We start from the raw sequence: 23,876 nt of genomic DNA on the forward strand, positions 1-23,876 counted from the left end.
ATAAAGGCAATGCTGAGAATCCCCCATGGAGAGATGGACTAGCCCAAAATCTGTGATAATGTCAGATTTCTACTACTTACTGTAAGTGACAGCAACATAGGAGAACTACGGGTAGAACTTACCGGTAGCGGTATTTCTACGAGTCCTCCAGGACGGCTCCCAACATGAGAGATAGCCAGTTCCTCCCCCTAGGAAACACGCCCAGTACAAGTTTTACATAAGCCCTTCTCAACCCAGAATCCCTCAGTATTAGCAGAGTAGACCAGATCCAGGGACTGAGTTTAAGTTTTATTCCATCCTCCACTTAGGCAGACATTATATCTTACCCAAATAGGGAGGGAACTAAGGTAGCCGTCCTGGAGGACTCGTAGAAATACCGCTACCGGTAAGTTCTACCCGTAGTTCTCTCCTCGTCCTCCAGGACGGCTCCCAACATGAGAGACCACCGAGGACCCCAATTTACCTTAGGGAGGGATAATGTTCTGCAACACCTTCCTTCCAAACGACATGTCTTGGCTAGAGAGGAGATCCACTCTGTAGTGTTTGACAAACGTATGGTGGTTCTTCCAGATGGCCGCTTTGCAGATCTGCTCAAGTGATGCGCCAGACCTTTCAGCCCAAGAAGTTGAAAGTGACCTAACTGAATGAGCCTTAATATTTTGTGGGGGTGATTGTCCCTGACTGGAGTAAGCAGACACAATAACTTCCCTAAGCCACCTAGCGATAGTATCCTTGGATACCTTTAAACCCTTCTTTACTCCTGAAAAGGACACGAAAAGATGATTCGATCTCCTAAAGGGAGAGGTAGCTTCGAGATAGGCCAAAACTGTCCTTCTGACATCGAGTCTATGCCACTCTTCTTCCCTGCTATTTGAAGGGGGATCACAAAAAGACGGGATAACAATCTCTTGGGATCTGTGAAAGGTAGAACTAGCCTTAGGGAGATAGGTTGGGTCTGTCCTGAAAACTATTCTATCAGGGAAAATTTGCATAAATGGATCTTTTATGGAAAGTGCCTGTAAGTCACCAATCCTTCGTGCTGAAGTGACTGAGATTAGGAATGCAGCTTTAAACGTCAGAGCCCTGAGGGTAGCCTTATCCAAAGGCTCAAAAGGATCCTTAATTAGAGACTTCAAAACCAAATTTAGATCCCATGGGGGAACCAGTTTTGTCGGAAGGGTCTAGACCTAGCGACTGCTTTCAAAAAAGCAATAATGGCCTGTTCTTTGGCCAACTTAGTATTCAAAAATAAAGAAAGGGCTGTCACCTGTACTCGTAGCGTACTAGGAGCTAAGCCCAGATCTACTCCGTCTTGTAGAAAATCAAGAATAACAGGGATATCATTAGTTATGACCCCCTTTTTTAATTTCCATGAACAATAAACTTTCCAAAATTTACAATAAATTTTTCTTGTGGTGAGTTTTCTGCACTTCACCATAGTTAGGATTACTCGATCTGAAAATCCTCTATCTTTTAAGGATCTCCATTCAAGAACCAAGCTGCCAGGGAAAATTTCCCCGGGCTTGGGTGAAACTCTCCTTTCTGTATCAGTAAATCCCTCCTCCAAGGAAGGAACCATGGGCCCTTGGTTGCCAAGTGACAAAGATCTGGAAACCATATCTGACGAGGCCAAAACGGGGCTACAAAGATCACCCGGGCTGCCTCTGTCCTCACCTTCGATAGAGCACGAGCGATTAAAGGAAAAGGAGGGAACGCATATAACAGTTCCCCCGGCCATGGTACCGCCAGAGCATCCAATCTTTCCAGAGGGGCAGATGGATCGAGAGAAAAGAACAGCTTTGTTTTTGCATTGAGGGGGGACGCAAACAGGTCTACCCTGGGGGACCCCCACATGTTTGAGATTTCCTGATAGACCTCTTCGTTTAAGGACCATTCCGCTTCCACTAGTCGGCCAAAAAATTTGCGAGCCCCTTATATGAATGGAGGTTATTGACAGCAGGTTTCCTTCTGCCCACTCCAAGATCTCTAGCGCCAAAGTTCTCAGCGCCTTGATTCTTGTACCCCCTTGTTTTTGAACATAAGAGACTGTGACTATGTTGTCTGATAGAATCACAACATGAGTTTGTCTCAGTAGAGGGAAAAAATGAACTAGTGCCAGTTTTACCGCCATGAGTTCCTTGTAATTTGAAGATGTCACACACATTTGTTGACTCCACACTCCCTGTGTGTGTGAGTGGGCACAATGCGCCCCCCAGCCCCTGTGACTGGCATCTGTGTATATTCGCATCACAGGGGAGGGGTGCCAGTATTTGCCCTGATTGAGACTGGATGAGTGTTCCCACCACTCGAGTGAGAGCTTCACCTCCTGGGATAATAGGAAGTTGTTGTCTAGGGGAGTTCTGCCGTGGTTGAAAAATTTTAGCACCCATTCTTGTAGGACTCTGGTGTGACTCTGTGCCCATACTACCGCCGGAATGACAGAAGTCATCACACCTAGAAGCAACATAGCTTCTCTGAGGGACACCCTCTCCCTTGCTCTGAAAGAACGTGCCCTTTGTATTATGACCTCCTGTTTTTCCTCTGGAAGGAAAGTCATTTGTTGTGATGCATCTATCCAGAATCCTAGATACATCACCCTTTGGGACGGAACTAGCATCGATTTTTCCAAATTGAGGAGCCAACCCAGCTTTGACAATACCTGCATGCTTAGATTCAGGTCTGCTGTTAGTTTTTCTTTCGACTCCGCTAGAATAAGCAGGTCGTCCAGGTAAGGAACAATCTTGATCTGGCACAGATGTAGATGCGTAGTGACGTCTGTCATGATTTTGGTAAATATTCGCGGGGCTGTGGAGATACCAAGAGGTAGTGCTCGGTACTGGAAATGACATATCGTGTCTCCCAGAATCACCGCAAACCTTAGAAACTTTTGGTATGAGTGGTGTATGGGCACGTGGGGATAAGCATCTCTTAAATCGAGGGTCACCATGAAGGCCTCTCTCGGAATCAGGGACTGCACCGAGGACACCGTTTCCATTCTGAATTTTAGTACTTGAATATATGGATTTAGCGACTTTAAATTGAGAATCATCCGGTATTTCCCCGAGGGTTTTTTTATCATGAAGACTCTTGAATAGAATCCTTGGCCCCACTGTTCCTTTGGGACTCTCGAGATTACTTCCTGGTTGAGTAGTGACAGCACTGATGCTTTGAGTGCCCATGATTTCTCTATTTCTTTTGGGCAGCCTGTTAGGACAAAATTTGTTGGGGGGCTCGATGTAAATTTGATTTTGTACCCCGTAACAATCAGATCTAGGATAAACTGATTTTGGGTAACCTGACTCCATTGGTCTATAAATTGAAGGAGTTTCCCCCCTACAGGCACCATGTCACTTGTCCTGTTTGGACCCTCCAGCGGGGCCCTTGTTGAATATAAAGGAGGACTTTCCCTTTGTAGAGGGGTAGGTCCACTTTCTTTTCTGTGGTTGCATTCGTTGGTCTTTTTGAAAAAAGGGTTTCCTACCTCGAAAGGACCTCTTTGGCTGTAATCTCTTCCTCTTATCGGGGAATTTCTTCCCCTTGCCTGAGGATCTTTCTAGAATTTCCTCCAGGTCTTTGCCAAACAGGAGGTCCCCCTCAAATTTCATGGCACATAATTTTTGCTTGGAGCTAATATCCCCTTCCCAGGTGTTGAGCCATATCGCCCTTCTAGTAGTATTAATTAGGGCAGAAATCCTAGCGGTTGCTCTAAGGAATTCTGTTGCGGCATCCGCCAGGAAAGCAACAGCTCGGGAAATGACGGGAAATGATTCAAGTATTTCTACGTGAGGGGTCCCTGCAATAAGATGATCCCTCAAACCTGCCAACCAACTGTTTAAGTTTCTGGCAATGCAGACTGAGGCAATGGCTGGCTTGAAAGCGAACGCAATGGCCTCCCAGGCTCTTTTAAGCATCGTTTCAGCCTTCCTGTCCATCGGGTCTTTTAACGACCCTGTATCTTCAAAAGACAAATCTGTGTGTTTAGAATATTGCGAAAGTGCGGCGTCCAGTCTAGGACACTTGGCCCATTGGGATATGTCCTCTTCCTTAAAAGGGAATCTACGTTCCTGTCATGGAGGTACCAGCCTGCTGGGTATCCTGGGGGGCCCCCTGGCCTTGATCTACCAGGCTCGGCTGAGGAGAAACAACTGGAAAAACACTGGATGACATGACAGTGCGGAAAGCCTGGAAAGTTGAGGAAAACTCTTTCCTCATTGACTCCATAAAGTTTAGCATTACTTCAGATGGGTCAGCTTTCTCCTTTATAATACATTTCTGACAAGTAGACTTAGTGGATGAGGCTGAAAGTTTAGCATCACATTTTGAGCATCTCTTAGATTTTTCTCTGTGTTTGACAGCCGGCGTCTACAATAAAGCACAAACAAAAAACCCCACACAATATTTGAAGTTTGTTGCTTCAGAAATGACATACAAGACAAATTATTCATGGGGCTCCATGTTTGTTCAGTGACCCACAGCATAACCTGCTCACTGAAAAACAGCAATGCCCCCAGCCACAGCAACGCTGTGGAGATAGAACTGCCTGAATCCCGCATACCTGGCTGGCTGGGTCAGGGGAGTTCTTGCGGCCATCAGCGGAGGAACCTGTAGCCTGCTCCATGTCCTCCCTGTTAGTCCGAGTGGCTGGACTGTACTGGCGTGTAACACGCCGCCGCGGCCACGCTTAAACAACGTTGCGCCTTGTGACCCGGAAGTATATGCGTACTTCCGGTTACGCCGTACGGTACCTCTACCACCGCCCCTTCCAGCGTCAGCTGACACTATGCTCCCGGCCGGCGTCTTCCGCTCTGGAGGAATCCGTCAGCGAGCACGGAAATCAGGAGCGTCACCGTCCATTCCCTCCAGCCCGACACTAGCTCAACCCGCAGGCATCCAGGGAGCGAAGGGGAGAGGCACTTCCAAGCAGACAAACCTGCCCAGGTAATACAGGCCTAATACCTGCACTGGATGTTTCCTGGGTGGGAAACACAGCAATACTGAGGGATTCTGGGTTGAGAAGGGCTTATGTAAAACTTGTACTGGGCGTGTTTCCTAGGGGGAGGAACTGGCTATCTCTCATGTTGGGAGCCGTCCTGGAGGACGAGGAGAGAAAAGTAATTTATGGCTCATTTTACTCATTTGAGCTAATCCGAACATGTCCGCCCAGAATAAACACTGTTTTTGCTCAAACTCACATCTCCACTCATCAGAGCAATAGCTTTGCATGGGTCACCAGCAAACACATGTAGCCGGCATCAGGTGATCCCCACCAGTGCCAGACACTGGATACTTTGCTGTGCTCTGTGCAAAAATGAAATCCTCCAAGAGGGAGACGACCAGGAGACTGATAATCCTGCATGATGCAATACACCTCTGTGACCCAGGCAATGCTATTGCTCTGATGAGAGTGGAGATGTGAGATTGAGCAAGTAAATATCAGTGGTGTGGTCCTGGGATCTGTGGGCAGAGCTACTCAGCAGTTGGGATCAGTAGGTGGAGCTACTCACCAGCTAGGATGAGTGGGCAGAGCTACTCATCAACTGAGATCAGTGGGTGGAGCTACTCACCTACTGGGATGAGCGGGCGGAGCTACTCACCAGCGCCGTCTGCAGGAGACTCAGGGCTTTCTTCTTCTCCTCCAGCTCCAGGCGCATCTTCAGCATGGAGCTGGTCACCTCTGTGGCCACAGCGGAGGCTTGTTCTAGATGTGTCAGCTCCTCCTCCGACAACAATGGCTGCTGATCGGGGGCCAAAATACACACCGGCGTTACAGGAAAGCTACAGTTCACTGAACAAGATTTGCATTTGTATAACACATATGAAAAAGAGTACCTGTAAACTTTATAAAAAAAAAAAAAAAAAAAATTACATACTTAGCTCAATAGAGGGATGCCTTGGTCCAGAGGCTTCCTCAGTTTCCCTACACCCCTTCTGCGCTGCCTTGGGACCCTCTGAACAATCTTCAACATTGAAGAAGTCGAACGATGCTTGTGACCACGCCCCCGCCGTGTACAAGCATGACTGCACTGCACAGGGGCAAAGTACGGTCTGCTCAGCAGCATGGGGCAGTTTGTGCACATCTTTTTTTTTTCTTCTGTGTACGAGCGGTTCAGTGCAACTGCGTAGTTGTGAACCCACTTGCACATGAGCAGGGTAGCCAAGCTCGTACACGAAGGGGAGCACAGCCACCCGTGTAAATGAGGGTCCTGCCCGGCAGTGGAGGGGTTCAGGGAGCAACCATAAATAACTTTAAAATGAGCCTGTAACTTTAAAGAGGAATCCCAATCAGTAGCTGATATTCCCTTTCCCATAAGAAATCTTTTCCTTTTCTCCAACAGATCATCAGGGGGATCTTTATGGCTGATATTTTGGTGAAACCCCTCCCACAGTGTGATGTCAGCACCAAGGTCCTAACATCACACTGTGGGAGCCTTGTTGCATTGTGGGAAATAACAGCTGTTTTCACCTGCCAAAAATGCATCATCTCTTTCCACAGACATCACCAGCCAGCAGTAAAAACGTTGCCATGTGATAAATGTCAGAATGTAAATCAGGGAGAGGAAAGATTTTACAATGGGCCAACACTGACTAAATCATTTATACATAATTATTGTAACAACTAAGCACTTTTTTCCCTAACATTTTCACTGCACTTTTTTTGCCTCCCTTGGTGTCGTCATCTATAACTAAAGACCCTGAGTCCAGCAACTATCTGGGTTGGGGAGTCCCGGGAATACAGGCAGCTTAATTGCTTGGAACACAAGTAGTTCAGGCTAATAACTAGCACGTGAGGAGCAAGAGGCTGGGCTATGCATGAGAGAAGAGGCCGGGCTGTACATCATGAGACAAGAGGCCGGGCTATGCATCATGAGAGAAGAGGCCAGGCTGTGCATCATGAGAGAAGAGGCCGGGCTATGCATCATGAGAGAAGAGGCCGGGCTATGCATCATGAGAGAAGAGGCCGGGCTGTGCATCAGGAGACAAGAGGCCGGGCTATGCATCATGAGACAAGAGGCCGGGCTATGCATCATGAGACAAGAGGCCGGGCTATGCATGAGACAAGAGGCCGGGCTATGCATGAGACAAGAGGCCGGGCTGTGCATCATGAGAGAAGAGGCTGGGCTATGCATCATGAGAGAAGAGGCCGGGCTATGCATCATGAGACAAGAAGCGGGGCTATGCATCATGAGACAAGAAGCCGGGCTATGCATCATGAGACAAGAGGCCGGGCTATGCATCATGAGAGAAGAGGCCGGGCTATGCATCATGAGACAAGAGGCCGGGCTATGCATCATGAGAGAAGAGGCTGGGCTATGCATCATGAGAGAAAAGGCCGGGCTATGCATCATGAGAGAAGAGGCCGGGCTATGCATCATGAGAGAAGAGGCCGGGCTATGCATCCTGAGACAAGAGGCCGGGCTATGCATCATGAGAGAAGAGGCCGGGCTATGCATCCTGAGACAAGAGGCCGGGCTATGCATCATGAGACAAGAGGCCGGGCTATGCATCATGAGACAAGAGGCCGGGCTATGCATCATGAGACAAGAGGCCGGGCTATGCATCATGAGAGAAGAGGCCGGGCTATGCATCATGAGAGAAGAGGCCGGGCTATGCATCATGAGAGAAGAGGCCGGGCTATGCATCATGAGACAAGAGGCCGGGCTATGCATCCTGAGACAAGAGGCCGGGCTATGCATCCTGAGACAAGAGGCCGGGGCTATGCATCATGAGAGAAGAGGCCGGGCTATGCATCATGAGAGAAGAGGCCGGGCTATGCATCATGAGACAAGAGGCCGGGTTATGCATCATGAGAGAAGAGACCGGGCTATGCATCATGAGACAAGAGGCTGGGCTATGCATCATGAGAGAAGAGGCCGGGCTATGCATCATGAGAGAAGAGGCCGGGCTATGCATCATGAGACAAGAGGCCGGGCTGTGCATCATGAGAGAAGAGACCGGGCTATGCATCATGAGAGAAGAGGCCGGGCTATGCATCATGAGAGAAGAGGCCGGGCTATGCATCATGAGAGAAGAGGCCGGGCTATGCATCATGAGACAAGAGGCCGGGTTATGCATCATGAGAGAAGAGACCGGGCTATGCATCATGAGACAAGAGGCAGGGCTATGCATCATGAGAGAAGAGGCCGGGCTATGCATCCTGAGACAAGAGGCCGGGCTATGCATCATGACACAAGAGGCCGGGCTATGCATCCTGAGACAAGAGGCCGGGGCTATGCATCATGAGACAAGAGGCCGGGCTATGCATCATGAGACAAGAGGCCGGGCTATGCATAATGAGACAAGAGGCCGGGCTGTGCATCATGAGAGAAGAGACCGGGCTAGGCATCATGAGAGAAGAGGCCGGGCTATGCATCATGAGAGAAGAAGCTGGGCTATGCATCCTGAGACAAGAGGACGGGCTGTGCATCATGAGACTAGAGGCCGGGCTGTGCATCATGAGACAAGAGGCCGGGCTATGCATCCTGAGACAAGAGGCCAGGCTATGCATCATGAGAGAAGAGGCCAGGCTATGCATCATGAGACAAGAGGCCGGGCTGTGCATCATGAGACAAGAGGCCGGGCTAGGCATCATGAGAGAAGAGGCTGGGCTATGCATCATGAGAGAAGAGGCCGGGCTATGCATCATGAGAGAAGAGGCTGGGCTATGCATCATTAGAGAAGAGGCCGGGCTATGCATCATGAGAGAAGAGGCCGGGCTATGCATCATGAGAGAAGAGGCCGGGCTATGCATCATGAGAGAAGAGGCCGGGCTATGCATCATGAGAGAAGAGGCCGGGCTGTGCATCATGAGACAAGAGGCTGGGCTATGCATCATGAGAGAAGAGGCCGGGCTGTGCATCATGAGAGAAGAGGCTGGGCTAGGCATCATGAGACAAGAGGCTGGGCTATGCATCATGACAAAACTTTAAAGGGGAACTCCAGTGAAAACTAAACATTAGCTTACCTGGTAATTTAATTTTAAGTAACCCTCCAGGACAGGTATACATCGAGATTTGGCCCCTCCCAGGAAACAGGAAACATCCACAAGCCTCTCTATAAATAAAAAACTTTGTCAGGTATCCGGCAGTATTAAATAAAGAAACATTCCAACAGGTCTTAACTACCTGACACCTAACCATTAACATAGTGTCCCACATACATTTATATATAATTCATATCTCTACATTTTAACACTATTTATCATACAGAAAAAAGTTGGGGTGGGTTACCCCACCTGTCCTGGAGGGTTACTTAAAATTAAATTACCAGGTAAGCTAATGTTTAGTTTTTTCCATTAACCCTCCAGGACAGGTATACATCGAGATGATTCTCAAGTAAACACTAACCTTAGGGTGGGCTGACTGCCTCCAAGACTTTTCTTCCAAAGTCTTGGTCTGATGAAGATATCCGATCCAATCTGTAATGCCGCATGAACGTTCCCAAGTTCTTCCACGTTGCTGCCTTACAGATTTCCAGAGAAGCACCAGCTCTGAAGGCCCAAGTTGTTGCTGTCCCTCTAGTAGAATGAGCTTTTAGATCTTTCGGAGGAGCCGTTTCCATTACTTTATAGGCTTCCATAATACACAATTTGATCCAGTTAGCTATCGTTCTTTTCGAAGCCCTCTGCCCCACTAGTTTTCCCGTGAAATTTACAAAAAGGGCTTTAGTTTTCCTTAAACTCTCTACTCTCTGCAGATAATCTTTAAGTATTTGTCTTACATCCAATAAGTGTCGTTGTTTCTCATTATCATTTGTTGGATTCGGATAAAAAGATGGTAGTATAATTTCCTGTGACCGGTAGAAAATATCACCCACTTTCGGAATAAATTCTGAACTGGTTCTAAGGACTACCCTATCATTATAAAAAATACAATAGGGCTCCCTACAGGATAAGGCCTCAAGTTCACTCACCCTCCTTGCTGAGGTGATTGCTACTAAAAAAATAGTTTTGAAAGTTAACAAACGTAAATTCATGTTACTGGCACAGTCAAAAGGAGGCTTCGTTAAAGCCTTCAAAACCAAAGATAGATCCCACTTCGGAAATGGTTTAACAGCAATTGGTCTATTCCTCTCTATTGATTTGACAAAACGAGCAATCAAAGGATGGCCAGCCAATTGTCTGTCCAAAAAAACAGAAAGTGCTGAAATTTGTACCTTAATCGTACTTAAGGCCAATTTCTTATCAACTCCATTCTGGAGAAATTCTAAAACAGTAGCAACTTCATTAGACCTAAATCCTGACTGTTCCTTCCATAAATTATAAGTTTTCCAATATTTCAAGTATATTGCTCTAGTGTTCTTTTTACGACTCTTGATCAGAGTATCTACTACCTTATCTGAAAGTCCGTAGGTTTTTAGAATGCGCTCTTCAGTAACCAGGCTGTTAACTTCCATTTGTTGATGTCTGGAACAACCTGTTTCTGAATCAGAATTAAATTGTCTAGAAAAGGAAGTAGTATCGGCTCCGCCACTTTTAATTTCAGAAGCAGAGGATACCACGACCTTCGTGGCCAGTTTGGAGCAATAAGAATCACCTTTGTTCTGGATATTGCAATCTTTCTCAATACCAACGGTAACAGATTCAGAGGAGGGAATGCAAATGCTAGATTGAAATCCCACGTCTGTGACAAAGCATCCACTGCCGTTGGATTGTCTTTGGCGTTCAGGGAAAAAAACTGACGACACTTTGTATTTTCCCTGTTGGCAAACAGATCTATGACAGGCGTCCCCCACACAGATGTTATCCACTGATATACTTCGGGGTTCAATTGCCATTCTGCATTCGACAGCTGTTTTCGACTTAGTAGATCTGCTAGTATATTCATGGACCCCTTCAAGTGAATTGCTGTAATTGACAACAGCGTCTGTTCCGCTATGTCCAGTATTTCTAATGCCAGGGTCAATAGCTTGTGTGACCTCGTTCCCCCCTGGCGATTTATATACGCCACAACTGTGGAATTGTCCGTCCTTATCTGAACATGCTTGAATGCTATTAAGTGTTGAGATGCTATCAGAGCCAACTTCACTGCCATCAATTCCCTGTAGTTTGAAGACTGATTTTTCATATGATGTTGCCAAAGACCCTGTGTTTTGAAATTCTGAACATGGGCCCCCCAACCTAATAGGCTTGCATCTGTGGTCAAAACTACCTGTGTTGGAAACTGCCAAGGTCTGCCCTGTGATAGCGAGTGGGGAACAGTCCACCAATCTAGACTTTCCTTTACTGGCACTGGAATCTGTACCAACTGATCCAAAGTCTCGACTGTCTTGCTCCAATTTTTCAAGACCCAACTTTGTAGGATTCGTGAATGCTTCATTGCCCATTGTACTGCTGGTGCCACTGAGTTTAACAGTCCCAGGAGTCTCATTGCATCCCTTATCGAGATGACATCCAATTTTTTGAAATTTTCCACCTGCTGTATTACCTTCGCAAGCTTTTGCTCTGGTAAGAACATCTTCTGTTCTATTGAGTTTATCATAAATCCCAGAAAAAGAATATTCTGAGTGGGCTCTAACTGTGATTTTTCCAAGCTTACAATCCATCCTGCTTGCTGGAGTTCCCTCACCACTATTTCTCTGTGGAGCAATAATGTTTGCTTTGATTCTGCCATCACCAGAAGATCGTCCAAATAGGGAACAATCATAATACCCCTTTTGTGCAGATGTGAGATCAGTTCGGCAATCACCTTGGTGAAAATTCTCGGAGCGGACTTTATGCCAAAGGGGAGGCAACGGAATTGGTAATGAGTCACCATGGAGTTTTCTTTCACTGCGAACCTTAGAAATCTTTGGGATTTCAGTTCGATTGGGACATGCCAATAGGCGTCCTTGAGATCGATACTGAGCATGAAGCAATTGGCTGTCAGCAGATTTCTCAGTGAATAAATTGATTCCATTCTGAATGTCTGATGCTTTATAAAAGGATTGAGTGGCTTGAGATTCAGAATAAGACGATACTTGCCCGACGGTTTTTTCACTAGGAAGATTTTTGAATAAAACCCCTTTCCCTGCTCCAGAACTGGCACCAGAGTGACCACCTCTCTTGCTAACATATCTTGTAGAATGCAAGATATGGCTCTCTGTTCTTCGTTTGACCTTAACTGTTTTGTCACTATGAACTTTGATGGAGGTCTTTGTTGGAATACAATATGGTATCCCAACTCGATCAGATTGAGAATGAATGGACTGGTCGCAAATTTCTGCCACTGCGGAAGGAAGGAGCCCAACCTTCCTCCCACAGCTTCTTCGCTGTCACTGCTGCTTTCTTGTAGTGGAGTCTGAACCGCCAAACAATGCATTTGGCTTGTTCTGCTCGCGCGAGAAGGACCAGGGTTTACGTCTGTTTTGGGGTCTAGTTTTATTCTCTTGTCGGTTCTTTCGAAAAAACTGTTTCCCCTGTCTAAATTGCCTTTTCTTAGGGAATCCCTTCTTTTTATCTGATGTCCTTTCAAGGATTTCATCCAACTGGGGACCAAACAACAGGTCACCTGAGAATGGAATGGTACATAACTTGTTTTTAGAAACATTACTCCCCTCCCAGGTTTTGACCCAGATGTTTCTTCTAGCCACGTTAGACAATGCTGCCGCTCTTGCGGTCAAACGGATAGACTCCGTTGCCGCATCTATAATGAAGTTTATAGCTTTAAACATTACGGTAAATGAATTTAAAATAATTTCTTTACTTGACCCCATTTTAATATGATGCATTACTTGATGCATCCATAAATCTAGTGTACGGCCTACACATGTAGTAGCAGCAGCAGGACGGAAATTTGCGCAGATAGCTGACCAGGTCTTCTTTAAAGCAAACTCAGCTTTTTTAGCTGATTGCTCTTTTAGAAAACCTAGATCCTCAAAGGACAACTCATTCTCCTTGTGGACCTGCGAAAAGGCTGCATCCAACTTAGGGCATTTATCCCACTGTTTACAGTCCTCTTCTGCAAAAGGGAACCTTCTTTTAAAGCCTCTTGACAAAAAGACCTTCCTATCGGGGTTCTTCCACTGACTATTAATCAATTGTTTAGTAGATGAATGTACTGGAAAAACCATCGGTTTCTCCCCTTCCATGCCCGCATATAATGCATCATGCGTGGACACTGAAGAAGGAGCGTCATCCTTCAAACCTAAAGAATCGTAAATTGCTTTTAATAATTCGTCTGTCTCATTAGCAGAAAATCTAAATTTAGACATTTTAATCTGTTCTTTTCCAGACAAGTCCTCATCAGAGTCACACTCAGAGATATCATCAGAATATTCCTCTGGTTCAGAGTCTGACAAAACAGGACGATTTGTTTTAGCGGATGCTTTCCTATGTCCTGTTACAGGTGGTGTAGATTCTTCCATAGGTCTATCAGCAGCTCCGTCAGCAGGCACTGCTGTTTGATCTATGGGATAGTTAGGCAAAGCAGTAGGTGACTGCGTAATGACTACTGGTTGCTGTACAATTGGCTGTGGCACCGTAGCAGCTGACGATATGGTCCCAGAAGCAGACGGTACTTGTGCAATAACAATAGGTGGAGGGTTAACAGAAGATTGAGCCGACATGGATTCTCTAAATACTTTCATTGACTCTGCCATCTCTTTGCGAACCATTCTAAGGAAATCTTTATAAGCCACAGCCGACTCTTCATTTAAAACACGAGTTGCACACTGCTGACATAATAACTTATTCCACGGCACTGGCAGCTTCACATTACAAGAGGGACAGCGTTTTTTAGGCCTGGCAGTATCTGATGCTTCAGTAGCAGTAGCAGATGGAGCCGAGGATGAAGCTGCAGTGCTCTGTAATACAATAACACAATACAGATATTGTTTTAACTGCCCTGCAGCCAAAGTAATCATAATTCACCACAGTGTGAGGCAACTTCCCACAAGAAGCTATTCACCAAACAATTCCCCATAACACAGCCAGTACAGTGAGCCTTAGAAGAGAAGCCTTCACACAAACAACAGTTTTACATGTGATACCATAAGATACCTTAGTATCCGGCTTAGGCTCATGTGCCCTGGGATCCTCCTGAGCAGCCTGCTGGCCTCCGCTCGTCCCAGATGCTGGCTGTGCCTCCATGCTGCGTCTGTACGAGTGCCCAGACGCGGGGAACGCTGCGCATTCTTCACTCCGGCGGGCGGAAATGACGACACAGGCGGAAGCGGAAGTAACCCATCCGCCATCTTGGATACTGGCACGCTGCGCCCACTCGGCCTCCGCCTTCCCCGCAGCGTGCTCTCATCATTCCAGCCGGCGGCGCCTGCCAAACCAGAAGCTACCACAGCCATCTCTCTCCCCAGACCCTCCACAGCGGCTTATAGAGAGAGGTAAGCGGCTGGCAGCAGATAACATTGCCTAATGATCCTCACCTGCCCCCGCAGCACCAACAGTCCCTAGCCCCCCAGGCTCTCCAGGACATGCAGCGCAGGTATAGAGAGACCTGTCCCTGGAACAGGAAACATCCATACTGCCGGATACCTGACAAAGTTTTTTATTTATAGAGAGGCTTGTGGATGTTTCCTGTTTCCTGGGAGGGGCCAAATCTCGATGTATACCTGTCCTGGAGGGTTAATGGAAAAAATAATGTAATAAAGTGGTGCTTCTTTTTTACAATAATTGTGTATAAATGATTTAGTCAGTGTTTGCCCATTGTAAAATCTTTCCTCTCCCTGATTTACATTTTGACATGTATCACATGGTGACATGTTTACTGTTGGCGGGTGAAGTCAGTGGAAGGAGATGCTGCTTGCTTTTTTGGTAGTTGGAAACAGCTGTTATTTCCCACAATGCAATGAGGTTCACAGCCATGGTCCTGACATCACACTGTGGGAGGGGTTTCACCACAATATCAGCCATACGGAGCCCCCTGATGATCCGATTGAGAAAAGAAAAAAACATTTCTAATGGGAAAAGGGATATCAGCTACTGATTGGGATGAAGTTTAATTCTTGGTCACGGTTTCTCTTGAAAAGGAACCTCTGCTGTACATGGAAAAAAGGAGGGTTTTGCACATGAGTGGTACACGTGGAAGGGAGGGGTGCTGCTGATGATGGAAGGAGAGCAACAAGAGAGATGGACTAGGGGAGCAAGCGTATAAATCCAGCCTTGTCAGTGCCTGTAAAACCGGCACCGGAGAAAACAGATAATGGGAGAGTACTTACCCCTCTGTGTGTGTTGGAAGCGGAGGACCTAGGTCTTTCCTGCTCCGCTTTTTCCATATCATCCAAGAAGCTGATGATGTTCTGCAATTTGGCCTCAGACAGCAGCGTTCCATTCTGAACCTCCTTCTGCTCGACCTGACCGCTGCGCGTCATGTGACCCAGCCGCTCCAGGTTATCAGCGGTCAGCGATGTCTCCGCATCCTACGAAGAGAGATAAAATATATCAAATCCTGACACTGTATCACAGGACACATCCTATTGGAGGATGCAGGGTATAGGCCCACCCAGAAATGGCATGCTGGGAAACACAAATATCAATACTAAGAAGTTACAGTGGTTTGCAAAAGTATTCAGCCCCCTTGAAGTTTTCCACATTTTGTCACATTACTGCCACAAACCTGAAACAATTGTATTGGAATTCCACGTGATAGACCAATACAAAGTAGTGTACACGTGAGAAGTAGAACGAAAATCATACATGATTCCAAACATTTTTTACAAATAAATAACTGCAAAGTGGGGTGTGCGTAATTATTCAGCCCCCTAAATCAATACTTTGTAGAACCACCTTTTTCTGCAATTACAGCTGCCAGTCTTTTAGGGTATGTCTCTACCAGCTTTGCACATCTAGAGACTGAAATCCTTGCCCATTCTTCTTTGCAAAAGAGCTCCAGCTCAGTCAGATTAGATGAACAGCGTTGTGAACAGCAGTTTTCAGATCTTGCCACAGATTCTCGATTGGATTTAGATCTGGACTTTGACTGGGCCATTCTAACACATGGATATTTTGTTTTAAAGCACTGCATTGTTGCCTATATTCTATACTATATTCATATTTGGATAGGATCAATGTCTGCTGGGTCTGTGGACTTGGGCTCACCTGTGACAGCGGCTATCCAGGCTGCAGTGAATGCCATCCACACTGCTGGAGACAGACCCAGCAGGACTTAGGCTTACCTGTGACAGCCACCACACCAAAGCTTCCACGTTTGCCATTCACACTGCCGGGGGCCATGTAAATTCTCCACTGCCGCTCCAGCTTGCAAATTAGCCGCTCCAATTTACTAACAATTGCAGCATCGCCAGAAGCAGTGAATACTTGCATGACGGTGACGGTGCCAGTACACTCAGTTTAACACTATCCATGGGATCTGCCCTAAGGTATGCTGCATTAAGACACTACTAAAGTGTACCCAAGACAAGGGGGGGGGGGGGTTTATACATTCCTAGAGCTTCCTCCAGCCCCCTCCAGGCTTATTGCTGCCTCACAATCCTCCTCTCCCAGTCTTCTAAAACTGGCCCGAAAAGTCCTCCAGTCGGGGCCAGTCAGCACAGGCGTAGCGCGGCCGAGAGTGTTCTATGCCTGCGCAATAGTACTGCGTAAGCTTCTAGGCGCAGTATGCCGCAGATCGGAGGACTTTCCGTGGGCAATTTCAGATGAACCAGGAGGCGGAGGAGGACAGCAAGGTAGTGGTAAGCCTGGAGAGGGGCTGGAGGAAGCCCCAGGTATTTATAAACCCCCCCCCCCCCCCTTCATCTCAGGTACACTTTATAAGACATTGATCCTACCCAGGCATAACTAGATGTATATTCTGATTTTTTACTTTTTATTTTGGGATACTATCTTTGTGCATGTATGAAAAGGGCAGAATGTTGAATGAGCAGGGCCGGATTTAAGCCAAGGCCACATAGGCCATGGCCTAGGGCACTACAGGATCAAGGGTGGGAGGGCAGCAGGCTATACTGGAGGGAGGGGGTCATCAGGCTATCTATTCGGAAGGGGGAGGGAGGGTCATCTGGCTTCTTATACTAGAGGGAAGGGGTCATCAGGCTACCTATACTGAAGGCGGGGGGGGGGGGGGGGTCATCAGACTATTTAAACTCTAGGGGAGGGTAAGGGTTATCTGGCTACCTATACTGGAAGTGGGTGGAGGAAGGGTCCTCTGGCTGCCAGTACTAGAGGGAAGGGTGAACAGACTGCCGCCTATAGTGGAGGGAGGAAGGAAGGGTCATGTGGCTACCTATACTGAAGGGGGGCGGCTTCTGACAGTGGCCTTGGGGGGGGTAAAGAGTACAAATCTGGCCCTGTGTATGAGAGGCAGCGCTGTGTAATAAACAACACTGTGTCCTGTCATTTGGATTCTGAGAAGCATACCTTGGTTTTAGAAATTGATTGATTGATTGTATCTTTATATTATCTGTTGAATAAATAACCTATTTTTTTGATAATAGTGCATGGTTGTTTTAGAAAAAAACTGACCTTATTTATATGTCATTGTGGTTGATTAGGGTGTCCCTGTATAATAAATTCAGGTGTCACGCACATTGTGAACACCACCATTTTTTAAAGGAACCCGAGGTGAGAGGGATATTGAAGTTGCCATATTTCTTTCCTTGTAAACACAATGCCAACTGCCTGGCAGCCCATTTAATCTTCTGGCATAAATAGTGTCCTAGTCAAAACCCTGGAACAAGCATATGGCAAATCCAGAGCCGGCTGACTCAGAGTACCTGATCTGCACATGCTTGTTCAGGGTCTATGGCTTAAAGTATGAGAGAAACAGGACCAGGAAGACATGCAACTGGTATTGTTTACAGGGAAGTAAATATGGCAGCCTTCATATCACTCACCTCGGGTTCCTTTTAAAAAAGTTACTAGAGAGTAATATCCCAACAGCAGGTGGGCAATTGACCCACAGCGCAGTCTCAGTACAAACATCATACTGTATGGTTTGCATTGAGGGAGGGGTTACCCCGAATATCTGACACTGCTGCTGATCTATTACTTGAAAACCTGTTAAAGGGACTCCAAGCTCCTCTCATAAGCATGCCTTTAAGGGGAAGGTTCAGGCAGCGCTTAACCTCTTGACGACCAGCTAACGCCGATTGGCGTAAACTGGTCGTCTGCGGGTTACCATGGAAACGGCCGCTCGATCGAGCGGCCTTTCCATGTCAGTTCACGGAGGGTGTCTCCGTGAACAGCCGGAGAGCCGCCGATCGCAGCTCTCCGGCAAAATGTAAACAGGCAGGGAAGAAATCCCCGCTGTTTACATCATACGGCGCTGCTGCGTAGCAGCGCCGTAAGGCAGATCGGCGATCCCCGGCCTCTGATTGGCCGGGGATCGCCGGCATATGATAGGCTGAAGCCTCTCCATCATTACGGAGAGAGGGAGGGAGGTAAGGAGGAAGAGGGCGGAAATGGCTGCGGAGGGGGGCTTTGAGGAGCCCCCCCCCCCCCGCAAAACGCAGATGGCCGGCGGCGATCAGACCCCCCCAGCAGGACATCCCACAAAGTCGTGCTATGACCCCTCTGGAGGAGCCTCTTGCAATGGCCATGCGTGTCACTTCCTCTTCCTGCTTCATGCAGTGATGTACTTCTCTAACAGAGAAGACAGGGGTGACCCGGAAGTTATAACATAGCCAAGATGGCAGCCACAATTTTTATATTGAATTCAAACGAAAACTATTTGGTGTAGAACGGCGATTCAAGCATCAAATAAAAGAGTAGAGCACAAGCTGCAGTCCTGGCCAAAAGTTTTGAGACTGTCAAAAATATGAGTTTTCACAAAACTGCTTTTAGATCTTTGTTTCAGTTGTTTATGTGATGTACTGAAATATAATTATAAGCACTTCATACGTTTCAAAAGCTTTTATTGACAACTACATGAGATTTATGCAGAGAGTTAGTATTTGCAGTGTTGGCCCTTCTTTTTCAGGACCTCTGCAATTCGACTAGGCATGCTCTCAATCAACTTCTGGGCCAAATCCGGACTGATAGCAACTCATTATTTCATAATCACTACTTTCAGTTTCTCAGGATTAGTTGGTTTTTGTTTGTACACCCGCCTCTTGAGGAATTCTCCATGGGATTAAGATCTGGGGAGTTTCCGGGCCATGGACCCAAAATTTCAACGTTTTGGTCCCCGAGCCACTTATGAAACGGTGCTCCATTGTGCTGGAAAATGCATTTTTCTTCATTGTTCTTCACCAAACTGCTGTTGGATTGTTGGAAGAAGTTGCTGTTGGAGGGTGTTTTGGTACCATTCTTTATTCGTGGCTGTGTTTTTTGGCATAATTGTGAGTGAGCCCACTCCCTTGGATGAGAAGCAACCCCACACATGAATGGTGTCAGGATGCTTTACTGTTGGCATGACACAGGACTGATGGTAGCGCTCAGCTTTTCTTCTCCTGACAAGCCTTATTCTAGATGCCCCAAACAATCGGAAAGGAGCTTCATCGGAGGATATGACTTTGCCCCAGTCCTCAGCAGTCCATTCACCATACTTTCTGCAGAAGATCAATCTGTCCCTGATGTTTTTTTTGGGAGAGAAGTGGCTTCTTTGCTGCTCTTCTTGACACCAGGCCCTCTTCCATAAGTCTTCGCCTCACTGCTGAATCCTCTTTAGGAGACAATCCTGGCGCTTGCTGGACTTTCTTGGACGCCCTGAAGTCTTCTTAACAAGAATTGAACCTCTTTACTTGAAGTTCTTGATGATCCTATAAATTGTTGACTTAAGTGCAATCTTAGTAGCCACAATATCCTTGCCTGTGAAGCCATTTTTATGCAACGCAATGATGGCTGCATGTTTTTCTTTGCTGGTCACCATGGTTAACAATGGAAGATCAATGATTTCAAGCATCACCCTCCTTTTTACATGTCAAGTCTGCCATTCTAACTCAATCAGCCTGACATAATGATCTCCAGCCCTGTGCTCATCACCAAAAAAAAAAAAAAAAAACCATCTATCCAGATCTTCCAGAATGACCCACAGCTGCTAACTTATGAAACTTGTTGACATAATACATGCTGCATGTATTATTACAAAAAAAAGTATATACTCGTAATATGGGCACCCTATTCCATCAACAAAGATGGCGTCCAGAAGAAAGTCAGGTGACCGCCAATAAGAGTATATAACAGGTGAACCACTTCTTTCCGCCTTAAGCCACACCCTGAAGAAGTCTGATTGGGCAAAACATGTAGGTGGGAGGAGCTACAGGAGGCTGGCCTCACCCACCACCATTCTGGTGTCGCCGGGTGACGCTGAAAACTGGGGGCCGGCAGAGGCTGAAGGAGACAAGCCAGGAGGACGCTGCGGGACCTCGCCGCCTACCCTGAGCTGGAAGAAACCCCAGGTAAGTGTATGCTTTTAAATTTGGGCACTCCTCAGAGTCCCTTTAAGCACCAACTTTTCTCATTTCCAATATTTTTTGACAGTCTCAAAACTTTTGGCCAGGACTGTACAGAAAGGTATGCTTCTTTAAGTACTTTGCAGTTATGGTTGGAGTCTTAAAGGCATGCCCATGAGAGGTGCTCGGAGTCCCTTTAAATAAATGTTCCCACCATCTATCTTTTGGGGAGAAGACCAAGGAAGATCTCTAAACATGAGCATAAGTTTGTCCAGAAGGCAGTGACCATATCTAGAGGTCATTTATCGAGTCACCGGAAGCCTTCCTATTTATCTGCTCAGGATGTATTTGATTCTGTTTCAAACATTATGGTGTCCGAACAATACGCTGGGGCAGCACAGTGGCGTAGTGGTTCTCCCACTGTCTGTCTGGGTTTCCTCCGGGCGCTCCTGTTTCCTCACACATCCCCAAAACATACAGATAAGTTATTTGGCTTCCCCCTAAATTGGCCTAGACTATGACACATACACTACACGATACATGCATAGACATGTGACTATAATAGGTATTAGATGGTGAGCTACTCTGAGGGACCGCCTTGTTCTTCTAGAACTAGTCTGGTATCTAACAATACTAAATTATACTTCACATGAACTGCAGTAGCGGTGAGAGGCCTGTTATAGTCACATCGTAAATGCCCCCATTCAAAGGACAACTATCAAAGTTAAACTCTAAGGGCCCTTTTCCACTAGCAATCGCTAGCGTTCACGCTGAACACTAGCGATTGCTGAATCGCAATTACCGGCGATTCCCCGACGTTTGCGGCCGCGATTAAATCGCGGCAAATATCGCTCTGCCGCGCGTTCGCGTTCCCGTCAAAAGCGAATCGCGATAGTGGAAATGACCTACCGCGATTCCTATGTTAAAAAGCAAACCGTAGCGATTGTAAAATCGCTAGCGGTTTGCGTCTTTCCGATTCAGCCAGCGCTGGTGGAAAAGGGCCCTAAATGCCACATATATTTCCAGTAACTACTAGCAAATAGCAATAAAAAAGGCTTTTTCCATCTTTTCATGTTTCATGTGGAGAAAATATGACATTTACAGAGAACAGTTTTCACTGTGAGCATTACTATGGAGGACTGTGTCCAGCACGTCCAGCATACATAAACCATCTTCAGCTAGGGAGATCTCATTCTGAATGGGGGGAGGGGAGGGGAGCATCCAAGTAAGGAAAAAGTAAATGTCCTTTTCAGAGCCTTCTCTGTATCTACAAATCCCTCTGCTGTTCTCATATGAGCTGTGAGAAAGCAGGCAGGGCAGAAAAAGTACATCATTCCACTGTGAATAGTGACAGAGAAGTGTAACCTAGCTACATGGCATAGTTCTAGCCTCTAGCCCAATGCCAACACAAATTGTTACAAACAGCTGGTAAACAAGGCATTATTTTCACACAGGCTGTGAAGAGAGACTCTGAAAAGCTTTCCAGTGTTGCTGGCTGAAAGCTCTATAGGTACGTGGTGTTTACAGAAGAACAGTTTATTTGATAGTAGTTCTTTTGGGCAGATATGGAAAAAATGGCTAGACTTCCAGAGCAAAATTTGAAGCCATGTTATCCAATGTGAGTACTAATTTTCTCTAACTATCAGTTAATTATTAATCACCTTAGTGGCCCCAACACCTGGGTTGATTTTATTTTATTAGGTTGTGTTTGAGCTGTTGCTTAAAGAGGAACTGTAACGACAAAACCTCCCCTGGGGGGTACTCACCTCGGGTGGGGGAAGCCTCCGGATCCTAATGAGGCTTCCCACGCCGTCCTCCATCCGTCAGGGGTCTCGCTGCAGCCCTCCGTGCAGCGGTGACGTAATATTTACCTTCCTGGCTCCTGCGCAGGCGCTCTGACGGCTGTCGGCTCCGAAGCAGGCGGAAATACCCGATCGCCGTCGGGTCTGCTCTACTGCGCAGGCGCAAGTTTCCGGCGCCTGCGCAGTAGAGCGGACCCGACGGAGATCGGGTATTTCCGCCTGCTTCCGTGCCGAAAGCCGCCACAGCGCCCCCGCTGGAGCCAGCAAAGGTAAATATTGAAGCTACAGTCGGCTCTGTCGCCGGCTGTTCGGAGGGCTGCAGCGAGACCCCCGTGGGACAGAGGACGGCGTGGGAAGCCTCATTAGGATCCGGAGGCTTCCCCACCCGAGGTGAGTATCCCCCAGGGGAGGTTTTTGTTGTTACAGAGTCTCTTTAAGGGTTTGTATTAATGTATCTGTTTTTTTTTTTTAATCTATTTTATATTAAAGAGCCGTAGATGAAGTGATCAATGGATCACACATTTTATGTTACCCATAACTATTACCGGTATGTTTTACATGGGTGTATAATACTGAATTGTATGTACAGTTGGCTTGGTACCAACATCACAGCTTGCTATTGTTAAACTGTATATTCTGTTGATCCTCAGCTCGATTTCAAGTTTTTATATGTATGATGTGAGGTCATTAATCACTGTTGTAACATTTTTCTGTTTGCATTTTCAATAAAGCAAATTTAAAAATAAAAAGCAACGTCCTAAAGAAATGCTACAGGCAAATGCTGCTGCATTTGTTACCCTGGTTTATTCTCCAGTCAATCATTTTTTCAAGGTTTTAAAGGTAAAAGTTGGGGGGGGGGGGTCGGCTTATATTCGAGTATGCAAATTCTGTATGTATATTTATTCTGCTTGAAAATGAACCAATTGAATTCCACCTTGGTGGAAGGTGGAGTTTAATTGTTTAATTTTCAAGCTGCGATAAAGATCAGAAGGCGTTTTTGGTGACCGTCTTACCCCATCGATCCAGCTGAACTTGTCCTTTTTATCACTTTGTATGTCCAGCAGATGTTCTGGCTCCTCCAGCTGCTTCAGGGTGTCCAGTAGGTCGGTGAGGGTGGTCTTAGACTGGGCGGAGGCTGCGACGTCTACATCCCCGAGGGCCTGCTCTGTGGTTGTCGCCCCCTACAGCACAGGAGACAAAACGCTATGAAGACAGACGGCTGACATATCAATTAAAGAGTACTTTGTCCAGAAAGGATGTATGAATTATCTGAGGAGGCAGAGAATACGTCTTGCTCTATAAATCTCAGTATACAATTTAGTGCAATCTTAAAGTGGACCAGAACTCTTGTACAGGACACATGGAAAACAGAAAGAAATGCACCCTGTGTGTTTTTAAGAGAGAAGAGCCTGTCTAATTCTCCCTCATCTGTAAGTAATCACAAGTGTAATTTGTTATCTCAGCTGTGTCAGCACAGAAATATGGCAGTCCTTGGCAGACGCAGCTAATATGTAAATGCAGGATGTTAACCTTTTGTCTGCTTATATGATAAAAGGAAGTAGACACACAGCAGATTTATTGCCATTCTGTAAGCTGTAATAAAGAATTTTTTTTCTTTAAAGGGTACTTATCTTGCATATCTTTTAGAGCAGAGAGGAAATTCCGAGTTCAGGTCTGATTTAAATAGGACGTCAGGGAAACAGGAAGTCAGGGAAATTACATAAGAAAGAGACACAGATGGCAATTCATTTAGTTCTTAGTGACCACTGTCACCGTTTAGGAGAAATGTGGTATGAA

General features: G+C 46.5%; 1 protein-coding gene across 10 annotated transcripts in view; it reads right to left on the reverse strand.

The window, feature by feature from the left end:
* The window catches only part of CEP131 (centrosomal protein 131), a 165,009-nt gene that overhangs the window by 83,232 nt on the left and 57,901 nt on the right, over window positions 1-23,876 (reverse strand). For 5 of the 10 annotated variants that reach the window (XM_068263331.1, XM_068263335.1, XM_068263337.1 and 2 more), the window contains 3 exons: window positions 23,093-23,260; window positions 15,148-15,348; window positions 5,595-5,735 (listed from right to left, as the gene is read on the reverse strand). In XM_068263331.1, the coding sequence (XP_068119432.1) occupies window positions 5,595-5,735; window positions 15,148-15,348; window positions 23,093-23,260 (510 nt within the window). The remainder of the gene's footprint in view (window positions 1-5,594; window positions 5,736-15,147; window positions 15,349-23,092; window positions 23,261-23,876) is intronic. The other 5 variants (XM_068263332.1, XM_068263339.1, XM_068263338.1 and 2 more) reach the window with 2 other exon arrangements.

Source organism: Hyperolius riggenbachi, chromosome 12 (assembly GCF_040937935.1).
Source record: "Hyperolius riggenbachi isolate aHypRig1 chromosome 12, aHypRig1.pri, whole genome shotgun sequence".
NCBI lineage: Eukaryota > Metazoa > Chordata > Amphibia > Anura > Hyperoliidae > Hyperolius > Hyperolius riggenbachi.